Raw genomic sequence first — 26,110 nt, 5'->3', positions numbered from 1 at the left:
CCACATATGAGGTATCAGCGTACTCAGGACAAATTGGACAACAACGTTCGTGGTCCAGTTTCTCCTTTTACCCTTGGGAAAATAAAAAATTGTTGCTAAAAGATCATTTTTGTGACTAAAAAGTTAAATATTCATTTTTTCCTTCCATGTTGCTTCTGCTGCTGTGAAACACCTGAAGGGTTAATAAACTTCTTGAATGTGGTTTTGATCACCTTGAGGGGTGCAGTTTTTAGAATGGTGTCACTTTTGGGTATTTTCAGCCATATAGACCCCTCAAACTGACTTCAAATGTGAGGTGGTCCCTAAAAAAATGGTTTTGTAAATTTTGTTGTAAAAATGAGAAATCACTGGTCAAATTTTAACCCTTATAACTTCCTAGCAAAAAAAAATTTTGTTTCCAAAATTGTGCTGATGTAAAGTAGACATGTGGGAAATGTTATTTATTAACTATTTTGTGTCACATAACTCTCTGGTTTAACAGAATGAAAATTAAAAGTGTGAAAATTGCGAAATTTTCAAAATTTTCGCCAAATTTCCGTTTTTTTCACAAATAAACTCAGAAATTATCTACCTAAATTTACCACTAACATGAAGCCCAATATGTCACGAAAAAACAATCTCAGAACCGCTAGGATCCGTTGAAGCGTTCCTGAGTTATTACCTCATAAAGGGACACTGGTCAGAATTGCAAAAAATGACCAGGTCATTAAGGTCAAAATAGGCTGGGTCATGAAGGGGTTAACGAGAAAAAAATGAACTTTTTTAAATTTACCAAATGGCTGCCATGAAACAAAGTGAAACATTTAAAAGGGGTCTGAATACCTTCCGTACCCACTGCACATAAGTAAATATAATACATTTTGTTTGTTTATCTTCAATGACGGCAAGAAATCAAGACCACGTATCCATGAAATAAAAGGGGTTTATTTAACTTACAAAGGTAGACTCTACAATGATTCTTTCCTTTCTATACATACTTTATACCTTTAAATAATCTTCGAGGAAGGCAAAGTTATAAGAGAAAGGTGCATGAAATGCCAATATTATTTTACAGTACAACACACACAAAACTACATTAAAAATAATAGGACAACTTGGAGGATGACACATAGCACACAGACAGTAAGTAGTCCTGGGAAGCTTATTAACAATGTGTTTACAACAGATAAATTACATCAAAAGAAGACGACACTGCTTAGTATTATACAAGCCAACAATATTCAGCTCTGCATAGTTATACATATGCTGTGGAATAAATTAGTTTATATCGCTTTCCACTATTCACTATCTGGCCACAGGAAGCCTGACATTCATTTTAAAATGTGTTACAGTGATATCTATCAGAGCAGTGCTCACAAGATCCTGTTCGGTCCGGCTCACTGCCCGACAGATGGGCATCCAGCAGAGTGTAATCATGTGTGTGCACAAACCCTAAAAATGCATAAAAAATAATAATAAAAACTAAGCATGAACGCAGAGAACCAGGATCACGTTCACTACAACCAACACGTAGGTTTCAATGAATGAACGACTTAAAGCCAAGAGTTTCATACGGACAAGTGGTAATGTGCAAATTTACACGGTAAAAACAGCAGTTAAATTATGTGCAAATTACCATGTTTAATACCCATAAAATAAATAAAGCAATACAAAATAATAAAAAGATACCCAACCAAGGATACGAATGATTACCCGCTCTTCTCGCCCTAGACAGCTCTGAATTAATTTTAGGCAAATTTCATTACTAGTTGTCTTGGTTGTTGTATCTGAACGTGACGGTAAACACATATATTACCTTCAATTAGAATGGATATTTGAGGAGAACATACACATGCTTTCTGAAAAGTACGAGTGTCTGGAAGTAAATGTCTGGGGAATGTGTAAACAGCTGAAAAAGTTAAGAAAAGGAAACAATTTCTGAAATGTTACTTTCTAAACGGACCTCCGGGACAAAGTGAAAGACTTCCTTTTTGATGGCGTTTGCTCCGTCTACGGTTTGTGTATATGTTATTTGGCTCCGGTAACTCTCCTGCGGTGTAAAGTGGCTTTATGCTTGCAGGCATTTATGACTAAAACCATGTAAACTCAAAAGACCACTGCATCCCTTTTGGTCCTTTGTATATCCCTCATGTAATCAATCTGCAACCCATAATGTTAACAGCAATTTATGGTGTGCTGATTTACCTCAAAAGTAAACTATTGCCTCTCAACGAGGAGTGTGAACGATGCTAGAAAGTTCAGCAGTACTTGCACTCGTGCCCTAAGCTCACCAGAGAAATCCTCATGTCCTCCGTTTTACAGATCTATATGGCAGGCATGCATAGCCATGTTGTTCAGCGGCACAGAACCTGGCTCTTAATGTGAATAACCTTGTATGTATCTTCCCTAAGCAGCTTCTAACTTCACAGTTTCTAAATCATCCTACATGTTTTGCATCAGTGGATCAACATTTGGAGGAGCAGACAGGCTTAAACGCTAAAGTGGCTAGAGAATATCGAAAATGCCTGACTGGGTCCTCAATGTAGTAGGCAACATCCTCATTTTCAGAGTGCCATCCGCTCCACAGGAGAAGATTCGCTTTTTCTCTCCTACTTCAATCTGCATGACACCTGCCCCAATATTCCGAAAAATTGACTGTTTTGCGTGCTCATTCTTAAAAGAGTGAAGGAGACCATGGCCTGTTAACTTCCATACCTGCAAAAAAAAACAGAACAAAAATAACCATTACAAATTACACAACTTGACGAACATATCTGGGCACATCTCTGTACCTTACCTTCATGTTACCCTCAGCTGAGCCAGTGACGAAACATTCTTCAGAAATATCCAGAGCAAGAGCTTTCACGGCCGAGTCGTGCGCCTGGAACGTGTGAAGGAGTTGTCTTTGTCTAATGTCAAAGATACAGATGTAGCCTTTCCTGCCACCAGTTATCAAGAGCTGCTGTTTTGGGGCATACTGAAGAACGGTGGCTCCATTTTCATGGCAGTTGAAAGCTAAAGGGAAAAAATAAAATAAAATTAGACAAAATGACCATATACCTTCTTTACCACTGATACTATATGTGCAGTTTATTTTAAACAACAAAACTCTCTGGAGTCATGATGTAGCAAAGTTCTGGTTTGAGAAAAGGGAGAGTTTCCAGTTTTAATAGGTTTCATAGTAACAAAAAAAATAATAATGGAGTCAAACGGGTTGTCCCATAAACACCAACGTATTCACAGCATAGGTGATATGGTTGCTGGTGGTCTGGCCTCGAGGAACCCCACTAATCAATCACAAGAACAAGAGTCTGAAAATCACTTTTGTGAATTGAGTGGCAGCAAACGTGCAACCACCAATCCACAGACGTACTACTCTATTCATACAGGGGACTTTGGATGCCTGCACTAAAGCTCAATGGGGTCTCAGCAACTGGATCCACAGCAATAATATAATTATTGTCAATTATATGGATAAGTGATAAATGTTTATGAAAAATAAAACATTTAAAAGGAAGCGGTCATCAGATTTCTTATTAAATTTTTGGCAACATGTTAAAATCCTCATAATTAGAATCCCATTGTTCAGCTCTCTGTGCCCCTGCAGGCAGGTACAACGGCTACAAAAATGATGTTAAACACCGCTCTCCCGGTATGGTAATCAGCGGCGAGTGGTCTGACGCGCATATATAGACCAAACTTAGCACCTGCTGTGAAGCTTGCCAACTTGGCCACTCTACATTTCATTGAAGGCACTGGGGTACAGAGCTCACCTCAAGGGGTTGAGGTTGGTCCGTACACACCGGTTGATGCAGGTTACGAAACAAGGTGTATAAAGATCATTTTTAGAAGTTTGTCAGCCTGCAGGGGCGCATGGAACAGACCATTGGGAACGGATAATTATGAGGCACATAACATGCTGGCAGCAGATTAGGAAACATTATGACAGGTTCATTTGAAGCATTTCTGTTGTTCTGAATGTTCATTGTGCAGATTACAACAGAGATAAAGCAGTTATAAGTTATGGCAAGACAAAGTTCTGTGCAAGTAGCTAGTTCTTATTGTTTAGGGCCACCATCACACCAGGCTGAAATACCCATATGATGTAGCTCCAGCCAGTATGGCCGAGCCAGTCACAAGATGAAGTCCATCAGGGAGCAATAATGACTCATGAACAGCCACAATAGCATTTAAATTAATACAGTATCTTTAATCCACAGGTAGGCATAACAAAACCTACTTTGGAATTCCAATTATGTAACAGTATCCCCAAAGGTAAGAAGATATATACCGTATACACTCGTGCATAAGCCGAGTTTTTCAGCACATTTTGTTGTGCTGAAAATGCTCCCCTCGGCTTATACACGAGTCATTGTGACAGAAGAAGGAGGGGGAGCAGGAGAGCAGCAGGTCTCAGAAAGCAGGAGCTGGTGGCTGCGGCCTGTGCCTGCTACTAAAGAGAAATGAATATTCACTGCACTGGCAATGCATATTCATTTCTCTTATAGTGTTGCACAGTTACAGCCGCAGCCTCCTGCAGCGGCCGGGCGATCACGGGTGCCGCTCATTAAGGTAATGAATATTCACCCCTTTCCACTCCCATAGACGTGGAGGGAGGTGAATATTCATTACCTTAATGAGCAGGGACACGTGATCACTCAGAACGAGATGCAACGAGGGCACATGGGGAAGGTAAGTAGGATGTGTTTTTTTATAGGGATGAGGAACCATGCATACAAGGATAGGTGATAAAGAGCCATGCATACAAGGATGAGGATAAGGAGCCATGCAAACAGGGATAGGGTATAAGGAGTGATGCATACAAAGACGGGGAGCCATGCATACAAGGACGGGGATGGTGAGCCATGCATACAAGGACAGGGATGGTGAGCCATGCATACAAGGACAGGGATGGTGAGCCATGCATACAAGGACAGGGATGGTGAGCCATGCATACAAGGACAGGGATGGTGAGCCATGCATACAAGGACAGGGATGGTGAGCCATGCATACAAGGACAGGGATGGTGAGCCATGCATACAAGGACGGGAAAATATAGACCCAATTATATGTGTTGCTCTGGTTGTAAGGCAATGGGTTGAAGAAGGTTATCTTCCTCCTCCTTCCCTGTCTGCAGTAGGAGACCAGGTTTTTATTTTATATCAGGTAAGTATGCAATATTTACAACCATTGTCATATACCAAAATAGAGTAGTAGTTATTTCTTACCATGAACCAGACTGTTACTTGATGATATTAATGTGTCCCACAAACAAACATTTCTAAATAAAAAAAAAAAAAAGGGTTAAATCTAAGTTGTCATGATAGAAAAAAGAAATTAAACACAGAGGAAAGAAATAAAATACAGATAATGAGGATCAGTTACAGAATGAAAGGTATTTTTTATTGGATAATATTTCATTATTATTATCGACAATATTATTATCGGCCTTTAAAAAGCCATTATCAGGCGAAACGTGCGTTGGAGGATACAGGAAATTACTGGGTATGGACATTATAATATTATAAGGATATGATTTTTTTAATTCTATTACCTATGCCTCTCTGACTTGATGAATGCATGTTTGTAAATGTATGTAGGCGATATGTAATGGGTTTCCTCTGATAAAATAGTAGTTCATGATTTGGTCCATATACCCACTCCGATTATAGCACTGGGGTTTTGCATATTCTGCTTGTTTTTTCCCCTTTTTTTACATGTTATGTAAGCATTTCAATATTATTAAATTTTTTTTATTATTATGTTTTTGTATATTTGTTCATTCACCTTATTTTTTGAGTAGGTTTTATTATCGACAATATTCAACAAATGGTAACAGACCGTTCTGGAGAATGGAAATGGTTACTTAGTTATCATTCCACTTATTTTCCACTTTAAGGCCACAGGCCCAGAGTGTAGCAGTATCTAGATGAGCATTGTGAAACAATCTTACTTGTAAAGAGTGTTACAAGCATGGGCTGAATACGTTAAAAGAAATAGATCATCACATCGGGAACATAATTATAGAGTGTAAATATATTTAATACATAAACTGCTAGGGGCAAGATACAGAACATTATATGTAATGTCGAGCAGAGAAATCCTCAATAGTCCTGAAAATGAAACTGGGCTGTCAAATTATTTACTTATTCAACTACTGGAAGAAAAATGTGCCATAGAAAAAAATACACCAAAGTACACCAAATCTAATTCAGAAAGCAGGCAATACTACAATAGTGTATAGCTGGGATGAAAACCATGTACATGGAAATAAACTGGCCATTACCTATTAAGACACAAATCTACACAAGAAATGATACATAGCCACTTAATGTTTGTTAACAAAGTACAAATTTTATTAAAAGAATATTCACACGTTACAGTGGGGGGGGGGGGGAGACTCATCCCACCGGGAGGAAACAAATGGGAAAGTAATACCCAATATCCAAATGGATAGAAATAAACACTGTGAAACTGAGGACTAGTCACATAAGTGTGAAGCTTGTATTTTTTATTTACGTGGCTGTTTACCATTTCCTGTGTACGAAAGCCAATGGGTAAAGGAAAAATGTTCACACGTTTGTTTAGCATTCGTCATAAAGTATAAGCTTAATACTTGGAAGAGGTTCTCTAGGAAGAAAAAAAGAAATTAAAGTGTGGGAAATGTAATTATAACTTCCTAAAATCCGTTCAGTAGCAAATCATACTCATTTTGTTTATGGACGTGATCACCATAGAATTAGATGGCTGCCAAGAAAACTGTCCTATGTTAATAAGATACCTGGGAGAAGGTGCACTAGGGAAGGTCACCCCATCTTTTCATGTGTAAGAAGATGTGAAGTAATACTGGAGATACCAGTAATGCTGAGGTAAGAGGCTGCTCACACTGCTGTCCACCCTGTATTTCTGATCAAATACTGGAGATACCAGGACTGCTGAGGTATAGAAAGACTACTCACATTGCCGTTCACCCTCTCTTTCTGATCAAATACTGGAGATACCAGGACTGCTGAGGTATAGAAAGACTACTCACATTGCTGTTCACCCTCTCTTTCTGATCAAATATGGATATACCAGGGCGCTGAAGGAAGAAGAGGCTGCTCACACTGCTGTCCACCCTGTGTATCTGATCTAATACTGGAGATACCAGAGGTGCTGAAGGAAGAAGAGGCCAGAGACACTGCTGTCCCCCTGTGTTTCTGACCTAATACTGTAGCTACCAGCAGGGCTGAGGTAAGAAGAGTTCTCTTACCCTGCTGTCCATTTTGTGTCTCTGATCTAACACTGGATATACCAGGACTGCTGAGGTAAGAAGAGGCTGTTCACACGTGTGCTTGATATGTGTTTCTGATCCAATACTGGATATATCAGGTCTGTTGTGACAAGAAAAGGCTTCTCACACTGTTGTCCACACTTTCTTTCTGATCTAATACTGGATATACCAGGGGCGCTGAGGTAAGAAGAGGCTGCTCACACTGCTGTCCACCCAGTGTATCTGATCTAATACTGGAGATAACAGGACTGGTGAAGTAAGAAGAGGCTGCTCACGCTGCTGTCCACCCTGTGTATCTGATCTAATACTGGAGATAACAGGACTGGTGAAGTAAGAAGAGGCTGCTCACGCTGCTGTCCACCCTGTGTATCTGATCTAATACTGGAGATAACAGGACTGGTGAAGTAAGAAGAGGCTGCTCACGCTGCTGTCCACCCTGTGTATCTGATCTAATACTGGATAACAGGATTGGTGAATTAAGAAGAGGTTGCTAACACTAGCGTCCACCCTCTGTATCTGATCAAATACTGGCGATAACAGGACTGGATAGAAAGAAGAGGCTGCTCACGCTGCTGTCCACCCTCTTTTTCTGACCTAATACTAGATATACCAGGGTGCTGAGGTAAGAGGAGGCTCCTCACACTGCTGTCCACCGTATGCATCTGATCTAATACTGGAGATAATAGGACTGGTGAAGTTAGAAGAGGCTGCTGACACTAGTGTCCACCCTTTTTTTCTGATTTAATACTGTAATATCAGGGAAACTGATTTAAGAAGAGTTTGATCACACTGCTGTCCAGACTTTCAGGATGCTGAAGGGTTGTCACCTGTATATACTGTAGCTTGACATGACATTGTATAATTATCTGCAGGTCACATCAAATACGTTTCTTACTGCACATGCTCATAGGCACCTGTCAGATGAACATTGTATCAAAGGTTCTATTGGCGTAACAAGACAGTGACCATTTTAATCCTGAAGTCTATTTTTCCTGTATGAGTGAGACACTGCAAAATTCTCTTCTGGGGAGAGGAGGGAGAAGCTGGATCCAGAGTTGAAGAGGGGAATGATAAATACAGGGAATAGTGACTTCCTGTTTCTACATACAGCAGAAAAAAATAAGAGTTTACTGAATAGAAGGGCAAAATGATCAATTATATGATTGCAATATGTTAAAGAGAAAACAAACTTTGATGGGAGTGCTTCCTTAAGAAATTCCATATATCATACCTGTTATCATTGGATTGTCCTGATGTAGCCACCAAGCTTGATGAGGTAATAAATGCAAAGTCACTTGTGGTTTTTGTATGACACTGCCAACTCTGAAAATAATGAAGTAGATTCATGACACACAAGAAAGTGGCTATTTTTTGGAGTATTGCATTCTTAGTGATACAATCTTCAATCCAACACATTCTAAATCACATTGATAATATAGAGATCATATAACCCCCAAACAAATAAAAAAGTAGAAGCATTGTAGCTTTTTCTTTTTGCTCATTCCTCCTTCCTTTGGTAGCAAAGAAAACTGTAAGGTGTCCTGAAAAAACAAGCCCTCAGAAAACCAGTTCAAAAAATATTGTGCAAATTATTGTCCAAAATGATAAAACAGTAAAACAAAAATAAAATCCTGAAAGTTTATTATCACTGCTACAATAACATCCGTAGAATAAACCTCAATTTGACTTCATAAAAAGAAACGTAACAATAAATAAAAACAAAACAATATTATTATGGGTATATATGTACACTGATGGTACCGTTTAAAACATAAAAGTTGTAAAAAAACAAACAAACAAACAAACACTCATACAACCATGGTGACAGAAGATATTAAAACATAATGGCTCTCAGAATGCATTAAATTGTGCATTTAAGGCCCCAAATAGCTGTGTCCTTAAAGAGTTTGCCCACTACTTAGATATTTAAGACCTATCCATAGATCATCCATAACAGATCGGAGTCTGACACCCGGCCCCCTCGCAATCAGCTGTTTGACGACCAGATGCAGACAATATATGGAGGAGAACCTGGAGCCAACCTCCTATTGAAGATCATGAGATCTGAGCTGCAGAAAAGAGGAGTTGTGGTCTTCGGTCCACGTATACGGTATACATTTGGTCGCCAGTGGAACAAATATTGGCTGATCAGTGGGGACAGCGGGTGCCTGATTTGATCTGATATTGGTTACCTACCTTATGGATAGGCCATTAATAGTTAAAATTAGTAGTGGATAATACATCCAAAAAGTAAACGATGCCTATGATAGATATATATATATATATAGATATATATATATATATATATATATATATATATATATATATATATATATATATATATATATATATAGATAGAGTAAAAAAAAGGAACAGCACAATGCTCACCGGTGGGTGCCTAGCCTCCTGGATAGAATAGTCCATTCATCCACCCAACTTGTATACAAAAATAGAAAAAGAAGGCAGCACTCCAAATCCTTTTCAGGGTGAAAAAATGTAAAATTTATTCAGCCCACATCTCTGTGCGACGTTTCGGCTCACACTGAGCCTTTCTCAAGGCTTGAGAAAGGCTCAGTGTGAGCCGAAACGTCGCACAGAGATGTGGGCTGAATAAATTTCACATTTTTTCACCCTGAAAAGGATTTGGAGTGCTGCCTTCTTTTTCTATTTTTGTATGTATAATATATATATATATATATATATATATATATATATATATATATATATATATATATATATATATATATATATATATATATATATATATATATATATATATATATATATCTCTATCTATATATATATCACTTATAATCTTACCTCCACAGTGCTTAGATCCAATTTGTATCCTAGTACCTATAAAATGCATTTAAATACCAAATTTCTACAGAAGTGTACTGGCCCTGTAACATGTAGTGAGCTTATAAATATATGAATGGTCACATCTCTCATCTCCCCCTCATCTGCCCTGTACTCCTATATGCGCCAAAGAATTGCCACACATCTTGACTATTGAGGGATTATTGAGAATTCACGATCTGCTCCATCTTAATGGCCTGCAACCCTTCCCCACATTGCAGGTAAAGCACAACCTGTGACCAAAATAAATATTTTTTTTAAATATATTTTGCTATCTGCAATTCAAGCACTTTACCACTCCACTACTACAGTCAATCTCCCCTCCGAATTTCATTACCTCATTTGAACTAGAGTTTCCACAAGAGAAATTGACATGTTGCGGTCTGGAAAGATGCGCCGCATGTCAGTTTCCGTGGGTGATCCGCAGGCGACTACATGGGATTTCTAGATATCCCATCCACTATGTTGTGACATCTGACCGCTGTGGGTTGCATACGTATGCGGCGTCAAACCCACAGCAGTTCCCGATCGTGGGAACGTTCCCTTAGCGGCTTTTTCCAGTGCTGACAAGGCCTATTTATGCATCCCAACCTCAGGCGGGGCATTCTTTATTACGGATCATCATTTCTATTTTACTCACATTATCCATGCCACTTATCAGCCCACTTACCCTGTTTTCCATCCCCACTAGCTCACATCTGTTATCGGGTGTCAAACTAAATTTACTTTGTTTTGCAATTACTATGTTTATGACATTTTGCTTCACTTTTCCTCTGCATGCTTCAGCTTCTGTTGTAGGTTAGATTTTCTTAAACTTAATAAAAACTTGCATAAAAAAAAATTTGTATTTAGAAATATTTACATTTTATTTTCTAATGTTGTCCTAAAATCACAATATTAAACAGAAGTTGATTATTATTGTTGATCTTCAATGACCCTAGAATAAATTCTAATCTCTGCTTAGTAATTTGTACTCCATTGTTATGAAGAGTAAAGCCGATCCCTGATGTTGGAGTGGGATACTGAGGGTATACCCCAGCCAGCACCTGCTGAAGAGGACTCCTGTGCCATCCACTGGACGTAGCATTGGAATGACGGAAGATCTCAGTCAGGACATAGTACATAGAAATGTGGGTAGGCATTAAACATAAGCGACATGCTCTATTATTGGGGTTGTTGGACAGCAATGGAAACCACATAGGTATGATTAAAAAAAGCGGTTCTATATATGCAACCTAAACATCATCATGAAAACACAAGTTTCAGGATTCATTTCCATCCAGAAGTTTCTGTGCACCGTCTGGTTAAATCAGCCCATTAACAAGACGTAGCACTTTGCAATCAGGGAGCTTTAGAGAAAAAATACATAAAAAATGCCTGATTACTGAGTTTTAAAGAAAAGGTAACTTAATTCCACAAATATGCAACTGGATCTGCAAAAATAGCAACAGAGTAATTTGAAGGTTTGCTGGAAGCACATGATTATAATTGAATTCAACATCTTCAATGTGAATACATATTCCAACCGGTTATAATGAAAAGTTTAATCCGGTTATCATTCCGCCTGCAGCTGTACACAGAAAAATTACCTTCAAGGAAGAAATCTGCTATACCTTAGCAATTTTTAGACACGATGCCATGGATGTAAACCACATTAGCTTGTGGATACAGTCTTAGATAAAAGTTTACTCCGTTCACTTTGGTGCTGAAAGACTCGAATACAATTTAGAAAAAAAAAAAAAAGCACAGAATCTGATATTTGAAAAAAAAAAATCGTCAGCAGTTTTGGCAAACTGCACTTTCATCGTCAAGTGTAACCTTGACATTGTTTTGATGGCAGGCAAAGTGATAAAGCAGATGGAAATGAACATTATGAAGATACAAGTATGTCCCATCTGTAGACTACACACGCTCCCTCCCATAAGTACTATATGGCAGGAAGGACTCTAGTACAAAGCAAGAGATTGTGCATGCTGCAAATGAAGCCAATTGAAACTTTAGACTCCAAAAAAACACAGAAGTTAAAGGGATGTAAGACATAAGTAGTTACTACATGTTGACTGTATAGCAATACAGGCCAACGGCCAGCTGTAAGAGCGGAAAAACTCTGAAAAGTCAATTTCGATACCCATGGCATAATCACACGGTGTTTAGCAGTGCTGTCTTGTAGCGCTGGTGTCCTGGGTGTGATGTTAGTAAATTCTCACAGCCTAGCCATGAATCAGGATAGTCAAGGAGTCCAAGGTCAGAAGCAAGGAAGGCACATCATAAACAGTAGGAAGAGACAAAAGCGTAGTCAGCCAACGTTCTCATGTCAGAATACCAGGAGGATAGTGGATCAAAGCAGAAGGGGTTAAACAGACGATGGTCAGAATGAGGTCCAAGGTCAGGCAACGAAAGATCAACATACAGAACTTAAGGCACAGAGGAAACAAACCACACTAGCTGAATGTACTGTATGTCTGGCTGAGGTCTGGGAGAAACAGATCAGTTATGTAGCATGGCAATCACAAGAGATAGTGAACACGTGGAGACATCCAGCGCCTCCCAGTCTCAGATTGGATAGTCGAGCTGTGAATCAACACACTGACAGCTCAGCACGCCCCTGTACCAGACTAGATGGCTAAGCTGTCAATACCTGCATCCCTGACACACTGAGAGGTGGAACCATGACACTGGATTTGTATGTTCTCCCCATGTATGTGTGGCTTTCCTCCTGTTTGTGTGGCTTTCCTCACACAATCCAAAGACAGACTGTTAGTGAATTTAGGTTGTGAGCCCCAATGGGGATAGTGATGACAATAACAAATGCGATGGCTCAATATAAGGAAGCATAGTAAAATGTATCAGCTTCACTAAGGCTCCCATTCAGATGAAAGCTCAGCCCTAAATCCTTTGAACTACTAATGTAGTTTCAGTCAAAGAGAGAATGATAATGACCCTCTATGCTGTGGTGACATTTGGAATCATTTACAACAATCTTAAAGGAATCTGACAGCTGTTACATGCTATCCGCTGCATAAGATGTAGCAGGTATTGGCTGCACAATTCCAACAATATATGTTTAAGGCTATGTGCCCACGTTGCAGAAATGCTACGGAAATGTCTGCAGCATTTCCGCAACTCCCTGCCGCGGGTAAAACGCATGCGGAAAATTCGCATGCATTTTCCTGCAAAACACAAGCGTTTTTAGCTTGCAGAATGCTTGCGTTTTCCAAGCGATTTGAAGCATTGCTTGGAAAAGTGATTGACGGGTTGGTCACACTTGTCATGCATAGTTTTTGACAAGTGTGACCAACTTTTTACTATTGATGCTGCCTATGCAGCGTCAATAGTAAAAGATAGAATGTTAAAAATAATTAAAAAATATGGTGATTCTCACCTTCCGATGGCCCCCGATCTCAGCGGCGCTTCCGGTACGTTCCGTTCCCAGGGATGCTTTGCACGAAGGACCTTTGTGACGTCATGGTCGCGTGACCGCGACATCATCTCAGGGGATTCGTGCAATGCCTCTCTGGAAACGAAAGCCGCCGCGTGCACCGCTGAGAGCCGGGAGGACTCTGGGGGCCATCAGAAGGTAAGTATATCCCTATTTATTATTTTAATTCTTTTTTATGGTTTCCAAGGGCCTGGAGAAGAGTCTCCTCTCCTCCACACCCTGGGTACCAACAGCACATGAAGCGCTCACTATATGCATAGTGAGCATAGCCACATGCGTAAAGTGAGCATTTCAATGCAATCCCATGGCTGCGTAATCGCCGCGATTCTGCAGAAATAATGAACATGCTGCGGATTTTACCGCTATGTGATTCCAGAGCAGGAAAATCCACAGCAAGGGCACAGCACATGCTGAATCCCTTAGGATTGCATGGGAATGCATTTTTTAAGCGTTTTTTAATGTTTCCGCTGCGACATAAAACGTGGCAGAAACGCATAAAAAACGCAACGTACTCACACAGACTAACTCTGAAATGGTGCCGGGGACTGAGCTGCACAGGAGATTAGGCAGGAGAGTCCCCAGGGGCTGCTCCAATCCCGCTGCCCTGGTGTGACAGGTCTCTGCCTAAATGTGTGTGTAGGATCGGGCTGCATGTATCAGCTGTCAAGCTCCCTTTATACCTGCATATTTCTATATTACTACGCCCCCTCTATTAGGCAACCAACAATTAATCCCAAGTTTACAGGATTCATAAGCATATCTGTTCTTTCGTAGAAAACTGGTATAAAAGGAGCAAGTTACAACTGGTTTTGGTGCACATATCAATCTATTATGTCCAGAAGCTGCGGTGATTCCCAGACTCTAACTTGCCATCCACCCGTTTTGAGTGGGCTATTCCGTTTCATCAGTATTGTGCCAGCACTATAGGTGTAGGATGTTCCTTTTCTTCACTTCCCAGAATGGATTGCGCTTGCCATATATTTTTATTCATTTTACTGGCTTATATAGCGCCATTAATACCACAGCGCTTTACAGAAATCATCACTGTCCCCATCAGTATGTCTTTGGAGTGTGGGAGGAAACTCACGCAAACACGGGGAGAACATACAAACTCCTTGCAGATGTTGTTCTTGGTGGGATTTGAACCCAGGACACCAGCTCTGTAAAGCAACAGTGCTAACCACTGAGCCACCCTGCTGCCCATTGTCCAATGGCTTGCCTGTCCTACTGAAATTTTGCCTATTTGTTATGCCAGCATGAAGTGACAAACCATATTAACAATAACTATTATACCTTCCTTTAGATGACTGATTGCAAAAATTCACAGAAACAGTGACTTTATAAAGTTTTTAGAAGCTTTACATATATTATTTAGATTCATTCTTGATGTAATTCACAATTTATTGAATATTCATGTCCATAGTTTTACCAGTTCAGTTTATAACCAACGTATAAAAAATTATAAATGTATTCAAATCACGCCCCTCGCCTCCTCAAGGTTTTCTACTACCAAAATTCTGCATTTATACTATCAATAACGTGATAACATGCACACACACTAGAGGAAGGTTCTGGTTCAGAATCAAAAACTAGTTAGTTAATCTTGCATATTTTAATGATTCAAATAAAGGATCTTACCTGCTTCTAATACTATATCAGAGAACCATCTTTTCAGCTGGTGACGACAGCACACTCATAGAATCTCTTCACTACTATCTGCCAAACAGGGGAACAGACGCAAAGAGCAAAAAAAAAAGACCCACTTCCACTTAGTGTAATCCACCTTAGTGTCTCTACTGCTGGAGATGGATCAGATGTGATCAGAGCCAGTGGGCAGCACGATAGACAGAAGGGAGACACCTAGCATTTGTGACTTTTACCGGCAACCTTAGTGGTAATCGGTTTTTAAAATATACAGACTCCTAAAATATATAATAAATTGGGTACAGTAATATAGTGCATTATGTGCTGTAAATGTTTTCATAAGAATTTGGGAAAGTTATGAAATGTCCTATAAATGTCTGTTCTGTTCCTGATCTTAAGGTACCTTCACACTAAGCGACGCTGCAGCGATATCGACAACGATGCCGATCGCTGCAGCGTCGCTGTTTGGTCGCTGAAGAGCTGTCACACAAACCGCTCTCCAGCGACCAACGATACCGAAGTCACCGGGTAACCAGGGTAAACATCGGGTTGCTAAGCGCAGGGTAACCCGATGTTTACCCTGGTTACCAGCGTAAAAGTAAAAAAACAAACGCTACATACTTACATTCGCGTCCCCCGGCGTCCACTTCCCTGCACTGTGTGAGCGCCGGCCCTAACAGCAGAGCAGTGACGTCACCGCTGTGCTTTGCTTTCCGGCCGGCACTGACACATTCAGTGCAGGAAGCTCTGAGCAGCAGCGCGGACGCCGGGGGACGTGACAGACATCAGAGGGTGAGTATGTAGTGTTTTTTTTTACTTTTACAATGGTAACCAGGGTAAATATCGGGTTACTAAGCGCGGCCCTGCGCTTAGTAACCCGATATTTACCCTGGTTACCATTGTAAAACATCGCTGGCATCGTTGCTTTTGCTGTCAAACACGACGATACACGCCGATCTGACGACCAAATAAAGTTCTGAACTTTCAGCAACGACCAGCGATATCACAGCGGGATCCAGATCGCTGCTGCGTGTCAAACACAACGATATCGCTATCCAGGACGCTGCAACGTCACGGATCGTTGTCGTTATCGCTGCAAAGTCGTTTAGTGTGAAGGTACCTTAAGAATCTGGGCTTCTAGCGGAGATGAATCTGTGCTGCACTTTATGCACATGATGCACATGCTCAGTAGTGACCAGTGCTGTGGGGTCGGAGCTGAGATGAATCTGTGCTGCCCTTTATGTACATGCTCAGTAGTGAGGCAGTGCTGTGGGGTCGGAGCGGAGATGAATCTGTGCTGCACCTTATGCACATGCTCAGTAGTGACCAGTGCTGTGGGGTCGGAGCTGAGATGAATCTGTGCTGCACTTTATGTACATGCTCAGTAGCGAGGCAGTGCTGTGGAGTCGTAGTTGAAATGAATCTGTGTTGCACTTTATGTACATTCTCAGCAGTCTTACTGACTCTAAATACAGCCTTTAAGTGTATAAATCTAAATGTTATGTGTTATGCCCCTTGGCATTTTAGATTTGTTTTTTAGCATTATCCTGTAAATCTAGTCTACGTATTTATCTAGGTACCGTATTTTTCCGACCATAAGACGCACTTTTTTTTCCTCCAAATTTGGGAGGAAAGTGTGGGTGCGTCTTATGGTCGGAATGTGGGGAGAGGGAAGCAGGGAGTGGGATCGCACAGTGATCCCACTTGCAGGAGGCAGAAAAATGTCCCAGCTGCCCCAAATCCAGTGCTGGGGAATCCACTGGTCCCCATGATTAAAGTGCAGTGAATATCCATTAGCCGCTTCCCCGTCCACCTGTCAGCTGAGCAGTGGGGGAGCAGCACATGAATACTCCTTCACTGAAACACACATGGTTTCCCCAGCGCTGGATTCCTGCAGCAGCTGGGGAGATCTGTGTCCGGTGGAGGAGCAGGCAGCAGGAGCCAGTGGGGACAAGATTGCTGCATACCTGCCTGGCTGTGCTGGATGCTTAGGCACAAGGACCTGTGTGATGTCATGAAGTGGGCGGGCTGAAGTGTCACATGACCGCACAGAGCCCTCCCTCTTCTGATGTCATCACAGTTCCTTCAGACTCCCCACTAGAATCTGCTGGCTTCCTCTTATGACCTGTGCTGTGGAGAGGCAACAATAGGGAGGGCTCTGTGTGGCTTTTTACCTCACCACAGTGGCAGGTTGGCTGCCACAATTAAAAGGTTAGTCTTTACAACACACAATAAAGCACTCTGCCACTCCTGTGTTGAACTATAACTCCCAGCATGCCATAGGATCTGCGGGACAGGCTGGGAGTTATAGTAAAGCAGCACTCCAGTGTTATTTTTCAATGCTGGACTGGTGCTTTAAATATAAGCCCTGTGCCCCCATTCTTACACTCACCCTCCAGCGTCTTCATATAGTGCTTTACAGACACCACACTGGTCCCGCAGCACCATCTTCTACCCGTAGCTTCCAACATAATAACATACTATTATATATAATTACACCACATATAATAGTGTGTTATTAAATTTTACCACATTTTTTTTTGCTTCAAATATTTTTTCCCTATTTTCCACCTCTAAAACCTGGGTGCGTCTTATAGTCCGAAAAATACGGTAATTCTTTACTCACTTTCAAACAATCTGTATCAATACTATTGATGAGCCAGGGGCACCAGTGCATTACTACATCCAAAGTTATTAGCCCATTTATCTTATTAGAAAATTGGTTCACTGTATCAATGATATGTACTGGCATAGAGAAAATATTATTGTCTCCTCTTGTGGTAGATTGAGAACCAGAAGTTACAGGCTGGTTAAAGAAAATGTAGGATGTGAAAAACTCCAATAGCAATGTTTTGGCTGCACACACAAAAATTGTTGGATAAACAAACAAAATTGCGCAAAAAGGATTACTTTATTCGCTTTACCTCAATGTTTCTGTGCATATGGACGAAAAATATTTTGTAACTGGGGTCCAGGATTATAGATGTAATACCCCAATTGACAAAGTGGAGACTGACAGGAAGGGACAATTCGATTAAAAAAAAAATGAAAACTTATGAAGATAAAGCTGGAGTGTAAGTATTTTGGCTCTTAGCCCTCATTCAGACTTCCGTGATTTTTCATTTAAGCAAAAACACAGACTATTATTCATCAGGGTTTGGTCAGTGTGTTAGTTTTAACCGTCAGTGCTTCTTCATCAGTGATTTTCTTGTATGAAAAAATAAATATCGTCTCTGGGGGTGTGCACTACTTCACTTGAATGAGGTTGACCAACCATAAGCAGGCAGTTTAGGAGAGAAAAGAACATACCCTCCCTCTCCTCATTGATCTCTGCAGCTACTCTGTAGAGATACAGCAGAGTTGAGCTACGTATCACTACAAATACTTCCAGATATTATCACACAGCAGTCAGCTCGCTCACCTTTCCCTCACACTGACTGCCCTGAGTTGGAATCTGGAAGGATTTGTAATGATTCATAAATCAGCTGTATCTCTACACAGTAGCTGCAAAGATCAGACAGGAAAGCAGGCAGTGTTCCTTTCTCCCCACAAGACAGTGCCTCTGTATGAGTGGTCAACCTTATGCAGTAGAAGAAGTACATGCTCCCAGAGACAAATCTCTGGTAACAGCTAGTTGCACTATAACAATTTGTAGACTATCTCTGCAACGGAGGGGAGAAATTAAAAAATAAAAACAATGTTTTACTAAGCTCTGTAGCCATTACTCCATAATGGAGCTAGTATAACATACTTAAACTTGTGTTACAAAAAACCTAAAAAAAACAGAGCATATAGATCAAATTTGTATAAAAATTATGTACATTCAGAAATTGTCCGAGATATTTTGTAGATAAGGGAAGTCCCTTGTATGATCATGAGAACGTTTTACATTAGTCACTTAGTCATCATTTGAGGTGATCAATTAGTCATACATGTCCTGCAATTTTATCTGCATGACCCAGGGAGCTTAAACCTATTCCTAAAAATACAATAATTGCAGAGAAATTAAGTACAAATATTTTACTAAAAACCTCAATAATATTTACTTAGATATTATTCACAGGAAAAAAATAAGATAATTTCTCTCTCATAATACACTGATACACTAGATTATTACTTCTCACAGACTTACCAAGTAAGGTTTTGGGTTGGAGACTGTCTGATTAACTTGCCAAATGCTCAAGAACCCTTCTCCATCAGCAACACCACACTGTAAATTACACAAATACGGTACATGAAAATGGTACTGAGCTGACCGGCTCATCTAAAGATACACCAAATCAACTGCATCATTAACTGAATATACCTTATTGCCTTGGGAATTAAAATACAATCTTGTAACCCGGGCATTTCCTGCTTGGCGGAAACAAATAAGCTGTTGGGGCCGATTCCACTCAAACATGCGGACACTGCCATCTTGAGCTCCAGTAAGATCTGGCATGAATTAATTAAAAAAAAAAAGTAAAAATTGTGTAAAAATGTTTTTGTACACAATAGAGTCTCAATCTGCTACTTACAGTACTGGTGGACCGGGTGCGATGCCATTCGTTTCACATTATTTAGGTTCCTTTTTATCAGCTTTAAGAAAATTGAAAATATGAAAATATATATCAATACATTATAAAAGACCTATTAATGATGCAATATGTAATATAAATTACCATTACTTTAGGAGTCTGTTACACTATGTATATCTGACTTGTTTTCTCTGACATTTACAATGGATTGGGACATGTATAATGATATACAGTAATGATTCTGTCTGGAACATGCTTAATGAATTGCTACCAGCATACTAGGAAAAAATGTAATTATTAACCTCTTAATGTCTTTTTTTTTGCCTTCATCACCATGAATATTTTATTACTGAATTATAAAATCTACAGTATTAGGCCGGCCTCACACGAGCGTGTTTTACGGACGTATGAGCGCATAAACTACGTCCGTAAAATACGCATTACACACGGCCCAATGATTCTCTATGGCCCAGCTCCTATCTGCCGTATATTACGCATCCGTAATATACGGTCTTGTACGGCCGTAGAAAATCGCAGCATGCTGCGTTTGTCACCGTATTGCACAAAAAAATTGCCAATGAAAGTCTATGGGGGGCGAGAAAAATACGGATTCCACACGGACCAGCAGTGTGACTTGCGAGAAATACGCAGTGGTGTTAGTGAAAAGCCGGTAATTCAATTGCCGGCTTTTCATTTCTCCTTCCCATACCCGACAGGATATGAGACATGGTAAACAACATACAATAATACAGTAAACCATCTCATATCCCCTTTTTTTTGCATATTCCACACTACTAATGTTAGTAGTGTGTATGTGCAAAATTTGGGCGCTGTAGCTGCTAAAATAAAGGGTTAAATGGCGGAAAAAATTGGTGTGGGCTCCCGCCCAATTTTCTCCGCCAGAGTGGTAAAGCCAGTGACTGAGGGCAGATATTAATAGCCTAGAGAGGGTCCATGGTTATTGGCCCCCCTGGCTACAAACATCTGCCCCCAGCCACCCCAGAAAAGGCACATCTGGAAGATGCGCCTATTCTGGCACTTGGCCACTCTCTTCCCATTCCCGTGTAGCGGTGGGATATGGGGTAATGAAGGGTTAATGTCACCTTGCTATTGTAAGGTGACATTAAGCCAGGTTAATAATGGAGAGGCGTCAATTATGACACCTATCCATTATTAATCCAATTGTATGAAAGGGTTAAAAAAACACACACATTATTAAAAAGTATTTTAATGAAATAAACACACAGGTTGTTTTAATATTTTATTGCTCTCTCAATCCACCTGAAGACCCTCACTCTGAAAAATAATAAACCAACAATATACATACCTTCAGATGATCTGTCACGTCCCACGAAGTAAATCCATCTGAAGGGGTGAAGGGGTTAAATCATTTTACAGCCAGGAGCTGTGCTAAAGCACTCGCTCGTGCCTGTAAACCCCGGGTACTTAAAGGAAAGCAGGATGATCTGTACTTACCTTGAGTTGCGGTGATGCGCCCTCTGCTGGATGTCCTCATGAACTGGAGCCTTGGAAAAGTTCCCACGCTCGAGTTCATATGAGGACATCCAGGAGAGGGCGCATCACCGCAACTCAAGGTAAGTACAGATCATCCTGCTTTCCTTTCAGTACCCGGGGTTTACAGGCACAAGCGAGTGCTTTAGCACAGCTCCTGGCTGTAAAATGATTTAACCCCTTCAGATGGATTTACTTTGTGGGACGTGACAGATCATCTGAAGGTATGTATATTGTGGGTTTATTATTTTGCCAAGCGAGGGTCTTCAAGTGGATTGAGAGAGCAATAAAATATTAAAACAACCTGTGTGTTTATTTCATTAAAATACTTTATAATAATGTGTGTGCGTTTTTTAACCCTTTCATACAATTGGATTAATAATGGATAGGTGTCATAATTGACGCCTCTCCATTATTAACCTGGCTTAATGTCACCTTACAATAGCAAGGTGACATTAACCCTTCATTACCCCATATCCCACCGCTACACTGGAATGGGAAGAGAGAGGCCAAGTGCCAGAATAGGCGCATCTTCCAGATGTGCCTTTTCTGGGGTGGCTGGGGGCAGATGTTTGTAGCCAGGGGGGGCAAATAACCATGGACCCTCTCTAGGCTATTAATATCTGCCCTCAGTCACTGGCTTTACCACTCTGGCGGAGAAAATTGCGCGGGAGCCCACGCCAATTTTTTCCACCATTTAACCCTTTATTTTAGCAGCTACAGCGCCCAAATTTTGCACATACACACTACTAACATTAGTAGTGTGGAATATGCAAAAAAAAAAGGGATATGAGATGGTTTACTGTATGTAAACCATGTCTCATATCCTGTCGGGTTTGTGAAGGAGAAATGAAAAGCCGGAAAATTGAATTACCGGCTTTTCACATATATTGCGCTGAATTAAATATAAATACAGAATATATATATGTGTCTCAATGATATATATATATATATATATATATATATATATACTGTATATATGTTTTACCAAATATTTGAGCACATAAATCCATTAGATGTCGGTTTTGCAAGCCTGCAAGAAAATATCGCAGTACGGATGCCATACGGATTACATACGGAGGATGCCATGTGCAAAATACGCTGACACACCCTGCCTACGGATGACACACGGATCACTATTTTGGGGACTTTTCTGCGTATTACGGCCGTAAAAAACGGACCGTATTTACATACGCTGAGTGTGAGGCCGGCCTAAGATGTAGATCCAGGAGGGCTAGTCTTTTTTCTTAGCTACACCTAAATTCAATGGAGCAATTAACTTTCCCTTTTTATGTTGTTTGTAGAGGAACAAGGTGAAATAAATAAAAAAATCCAATTCGTGTAGCTTTTCTATGCTGAATAAAGAATAAAAAATAATGTATAGAAAAAACAAAAGAGCCAACTTTTCTGCTAAAACTAAAATGTTACTAGAACTATATTCTACATGTTGTTCCGATTGTCATGCAACCATTTTGTTTTTGCTCCTTTTAATTAATCTATATAAAAAGGTTTTTAACAAATAAATGTCAATATTTTCTTCCCTGTATTAAATTTAAAAGAGTTGTCTACTACTCGGACAACCCCTACTCAATTTCTATGTATCCTCTTATAAAATATTAACAACTATACTCCCCTCGGATGCGGGCTTGCAAGACATTTTGTTGCATCACACAAGCCCTGCAGCCAATCAGTGGACGTTTCATTTTCCCCTCATTTGGACAAATCAGACATCTAGCGAAAGTAAGGCTACTTTCACATTGAGTTCAGGCACCTGTTCATTGACCCGGTTGGGGCTTGCATCTGAATCCTCACATTCCTCACAAAACAGGATTCAGGCGTGTGCGCCAATGGGGCCATACACTACAATGGTGCCGGCAAAGCGAACATTCGCTCTGCCATGCAACATTTTCAGGCGTATACGCCTATTGGAGACGGACAGCCAGACGCAGTCTACTGCGTCTGAGTATCAGCCTCCAGTAGGCGTACATTCCTGAAAATGATGCACGACAGAGCACACGTACACTCTGTAGGCACCATTATAGTCTATGGCCTTGTCGACACAAACACCGGAATCCTGTTTGGCAGAGGGTTCGAACGCAAGCCCTAATGGGGTCAACGAACGGATGCTTGAACGTAATATGAAAGCACCCTAAAAGCCGTTACTGCTTGCTCACTTCCTCTGGATGTCCGAAGGAGAGGAGAGTAAAAAAGAAGCCACTTCTTGGCAGCAGGGCTCATGTGACATAATATCATGTGAGCCCCGGGAGAGCCAAAGACAACACCGCTGGAAAAGTGCCGGAACCGAAGATTAGTATAGTTGTTATTTTAGAAGGGGATGCATGGAAATTGTGTAGTGGACACCTTTAATTTTATCTCTTCTCTGTCCTCCCATGGTAATTGATGCTGCAATTATTTGACAGCTGTTAAAAAGAATTAAAAAATGTATTGTCTGCCGGCATCAGGCTGAAAACACAAAAGAAGTTTTAAAAGGTTTTTGTTTTTTTTCAACCAAAGCAGTATGCAGTCCTTCCTTCATGTTTACCATATGGAGAGAATAAATGTTTGGCTTTGGATAAACACTGCCACTAACTACATGAGAAAAATGTCATGGCATCATGGCAGACCTGGGGTCCTTTGATATTCCCTGTTGGCATGGTCACACATTAGTGTCCCGCAATCAATTTGAGGACTGCTTATAAACTAACTGAGGGAGCCTCTGTTAAGCTTCTAAGATGCTGCCGTTGTTGATTTTGACCATGGCATCTAAGTGATTTGAAGGGCAGGATCAGCTTTTTGTTTAGTAGCCTGGCTGTCCATCATCTATGGACTCCTATTGTTGATTGGAAGGGCCCAACTTTTGAGTCCATGATCTCGATACTTTAATTGTGATATAAACCATCCATAAAAAAATACCAATTGTATGCTCCTACTCTTTATCTAATTAATATTTTTATTTTCACAGACACACGTACAGTACTGTGCAAACGTTTTATGCAGGTGTGAAGAAAATGCTGCAAAGCAAGAATTCTTTCACAAATAGAAGTGTTAGGCTACTTTCACACTAGCGTTAACTGCATTACGTCGCAAATGCGTCGTTTTGCCGAAAAAACGCATCCTGCAAAAGTGCTTGCAGGATGCGTTTTTTCTGCATTGACTAACATTAGCGACGCATTTGCGACGCAATGACACACGTCGCAACCGTCCTGCGACGGTTGCGCCGTGCTGTGGCGGACCGTCGGGAGCAAAAAACGTTACATGTAACGTTTTTTGCTCCCGACGGTCCGCTTTTTCCGACCGCGCATGCGCGGCCGGAACTCCGCTGGAACTCCGCCCCCACCTCCCCGCACTTCCCCGCACCTCACAATGGGGCAGCGGATGCGTTGGAAAAATGCATCCGCTGCCCCTGTTGTGCGGCGGAGACCACGCTAGCGTCGGGAACGTCGGCCCGACGCACAGCGACGGGTTGTTCCCGACGCTAGTGTGAAAGTAGCCTTAGTAGTTTATTTTTATAACTTAACAAAATGCAAAGTGAATGAACAAAAGAGAAATGTAAATCAAATCAATATTTGACCACTCTTTGCCTTTAAAACAGCATCAATTCTTCTAGGCACACTTGTACACAGTCGGGGATTTTCTAAGATTACAGTCAAATGTATGAGTAACCGATTACATCAGGTGATAATGATCATCATTGTCATATGTAGCTTAAAACACAGTCATTAATTGAAACAGCTGCGTAGGAGACTTAAAACTGGGAGTGGAACAGACAAACTCTGCTACAAAGATGAGGCTGTGGAAGACCGGTTCATATCACAGGTTGTGAGGGACACAAATTTTATTTTTTACAAAGTCTATGCAAAGAATCAGGCCCCAATTCCTCAAAACCGGCATTTTTCTTCCTGGACTTGAAGAGGAGACATCATACAGTCCTGATTCATTAAGAAGCGCACACCTCTTAATGAATCTGGCACATCTGAAACAAGTGGCATGCATGGACTGGAATAAAATTTGTGGAGTAAGGAATGCAGACACTCCTCATGAGTTTGGTGAGCGGGGTTTGTCACTTCCCTGTCCTGAACAAGCAACAGCCACTTTGAGCTGGGAAAAAATGGTGAGAGACGGTCAAAAGTCGCTAAATTTAGAACAGCCTCACACTACGGCAAAACATTGGGACTTTAAAAGCTTTCTGCCCAAAAATTCTGCAGTAAAAGCTTTGATGAATCGATGCCTCAATTTTTACAGTGACCTTTATTTTTCAAGATTTCTGCAATTAGCCCTGGCACGCTGGATACTAGCTTCTGGGCCAAATTCTGACTGATGGCAACCCATTCTTGGCTAATCAATGCTAGGAATTTATCACAATTTCTGTGTTTTTGTTTATGCACCCGCTTTTTGAGGAAATTACTTTACCTTGCTCCCCAGCAGTTCAATCCCTGCATTTCTTGCAACATTATTTAGTGGGGTTTTAAGATGTACTGTTCTTTTAATTAAAAAAGCACTAAAAATGGACAACATTGAGTACTGTAAACACAGTGGTCGGCTGTGGAAACTTAGTGCAGCAGAAGAGAGACAAATGATGAGTACTTTCCTTCAAAATTGGAAGATGTCCAGCAGGGCCATCAGCTTACAAGTGGAAGAATCTAGCACAATCCAGTTACACCCATATACTGCTAGCAGAAATCTGTCCAAAAGTGGTCTTCATAGCCAAAAAGTCAAACCTTTTAACATGTAAACCAGACCAAATGACTCAACTATGTACAAAAACATAGGAACTGGAGAGCTGAAAAATGGCAGCAGGAGATCTAGACTGATGAATCAAAATGTAAAATATGTAAATAATAATAATTAGTGTCTGTAACCGACAGTGAGGCATGGTGGAGGGTTCAT

The 26,110-nt window shown here is 40.6% G+C and overlaps 1 protein-coding gene across 2 annotated transcripts in view; it reads right to left on the bottom strand.

The window, feature by feature from the left end:
• Nucleotides 1–904: 904 nt before the first annotated feature.
• The window catches only part of DMXL2 (Dmx like 2), a 174,319-nt gene continuing 149,113 nt past the window's right edge, over nucleotides 905–26,110 (bottom strand). For both annotated transcript variants that reach the window (XM_077263739.1, XM_077263740.1), the window contains 7 exons: nucleotides 19,712–19,772; nucleotides 19,501–19,628; nucleotides 19,327–19,404; nucleotides 8,484–8,575; nucleotides 5,208–5,260; nucleotides 2,777–2,994; nucleotides 905–2,694 (listed from right to left, as the gene is read on the bottom strand). In XM_077263739.1, coding sequence (XP_077119854.1) covers nucleotides 2,485–2,694; nucleotides 2,777–2,994; nucleotides 5,208–5,260; nucleotides 8,484–8,575; nucleotides 19,327–19,404; nucleotides 19,501–19,628; nucleotides 19,712–19,772 — 840 coding nt within the window. In that variant the 3' untranslated portion in view covers nucleotides 905–2,484. The remainder of the gene's footprint in view (nucleotides 2,695–2,776; nucleotides 2,995–5,207; nucleotides 5,261–8,483; nucleotides 8,576–19,326; nucleotides 19,405–19,500; nucleotides 19,629–19,711; nucleotides 19,773–26,110) is intronic.

This window comes from Ranitomeya variabilis, chromosome 5 (genome assembly GCF_051348905.1).
Source record: "Ranitomeya variabilis isolate aRanVar5 chromosome 5, aRanVar5.hap1, whole genome shotgun sequence".
Taxonomy (NCBI): domain Eukaryota; kingdom Metazoa; phylum Chordata; class Amphibia; order Anura; family Dendrobatidae; genus Ranitomeya; species Ranitomeya variabilis.
Note: the sequence above shows the minus strand (reverse complement) of the source record. Positions and strands in the feature narration are given on the sequence as shown.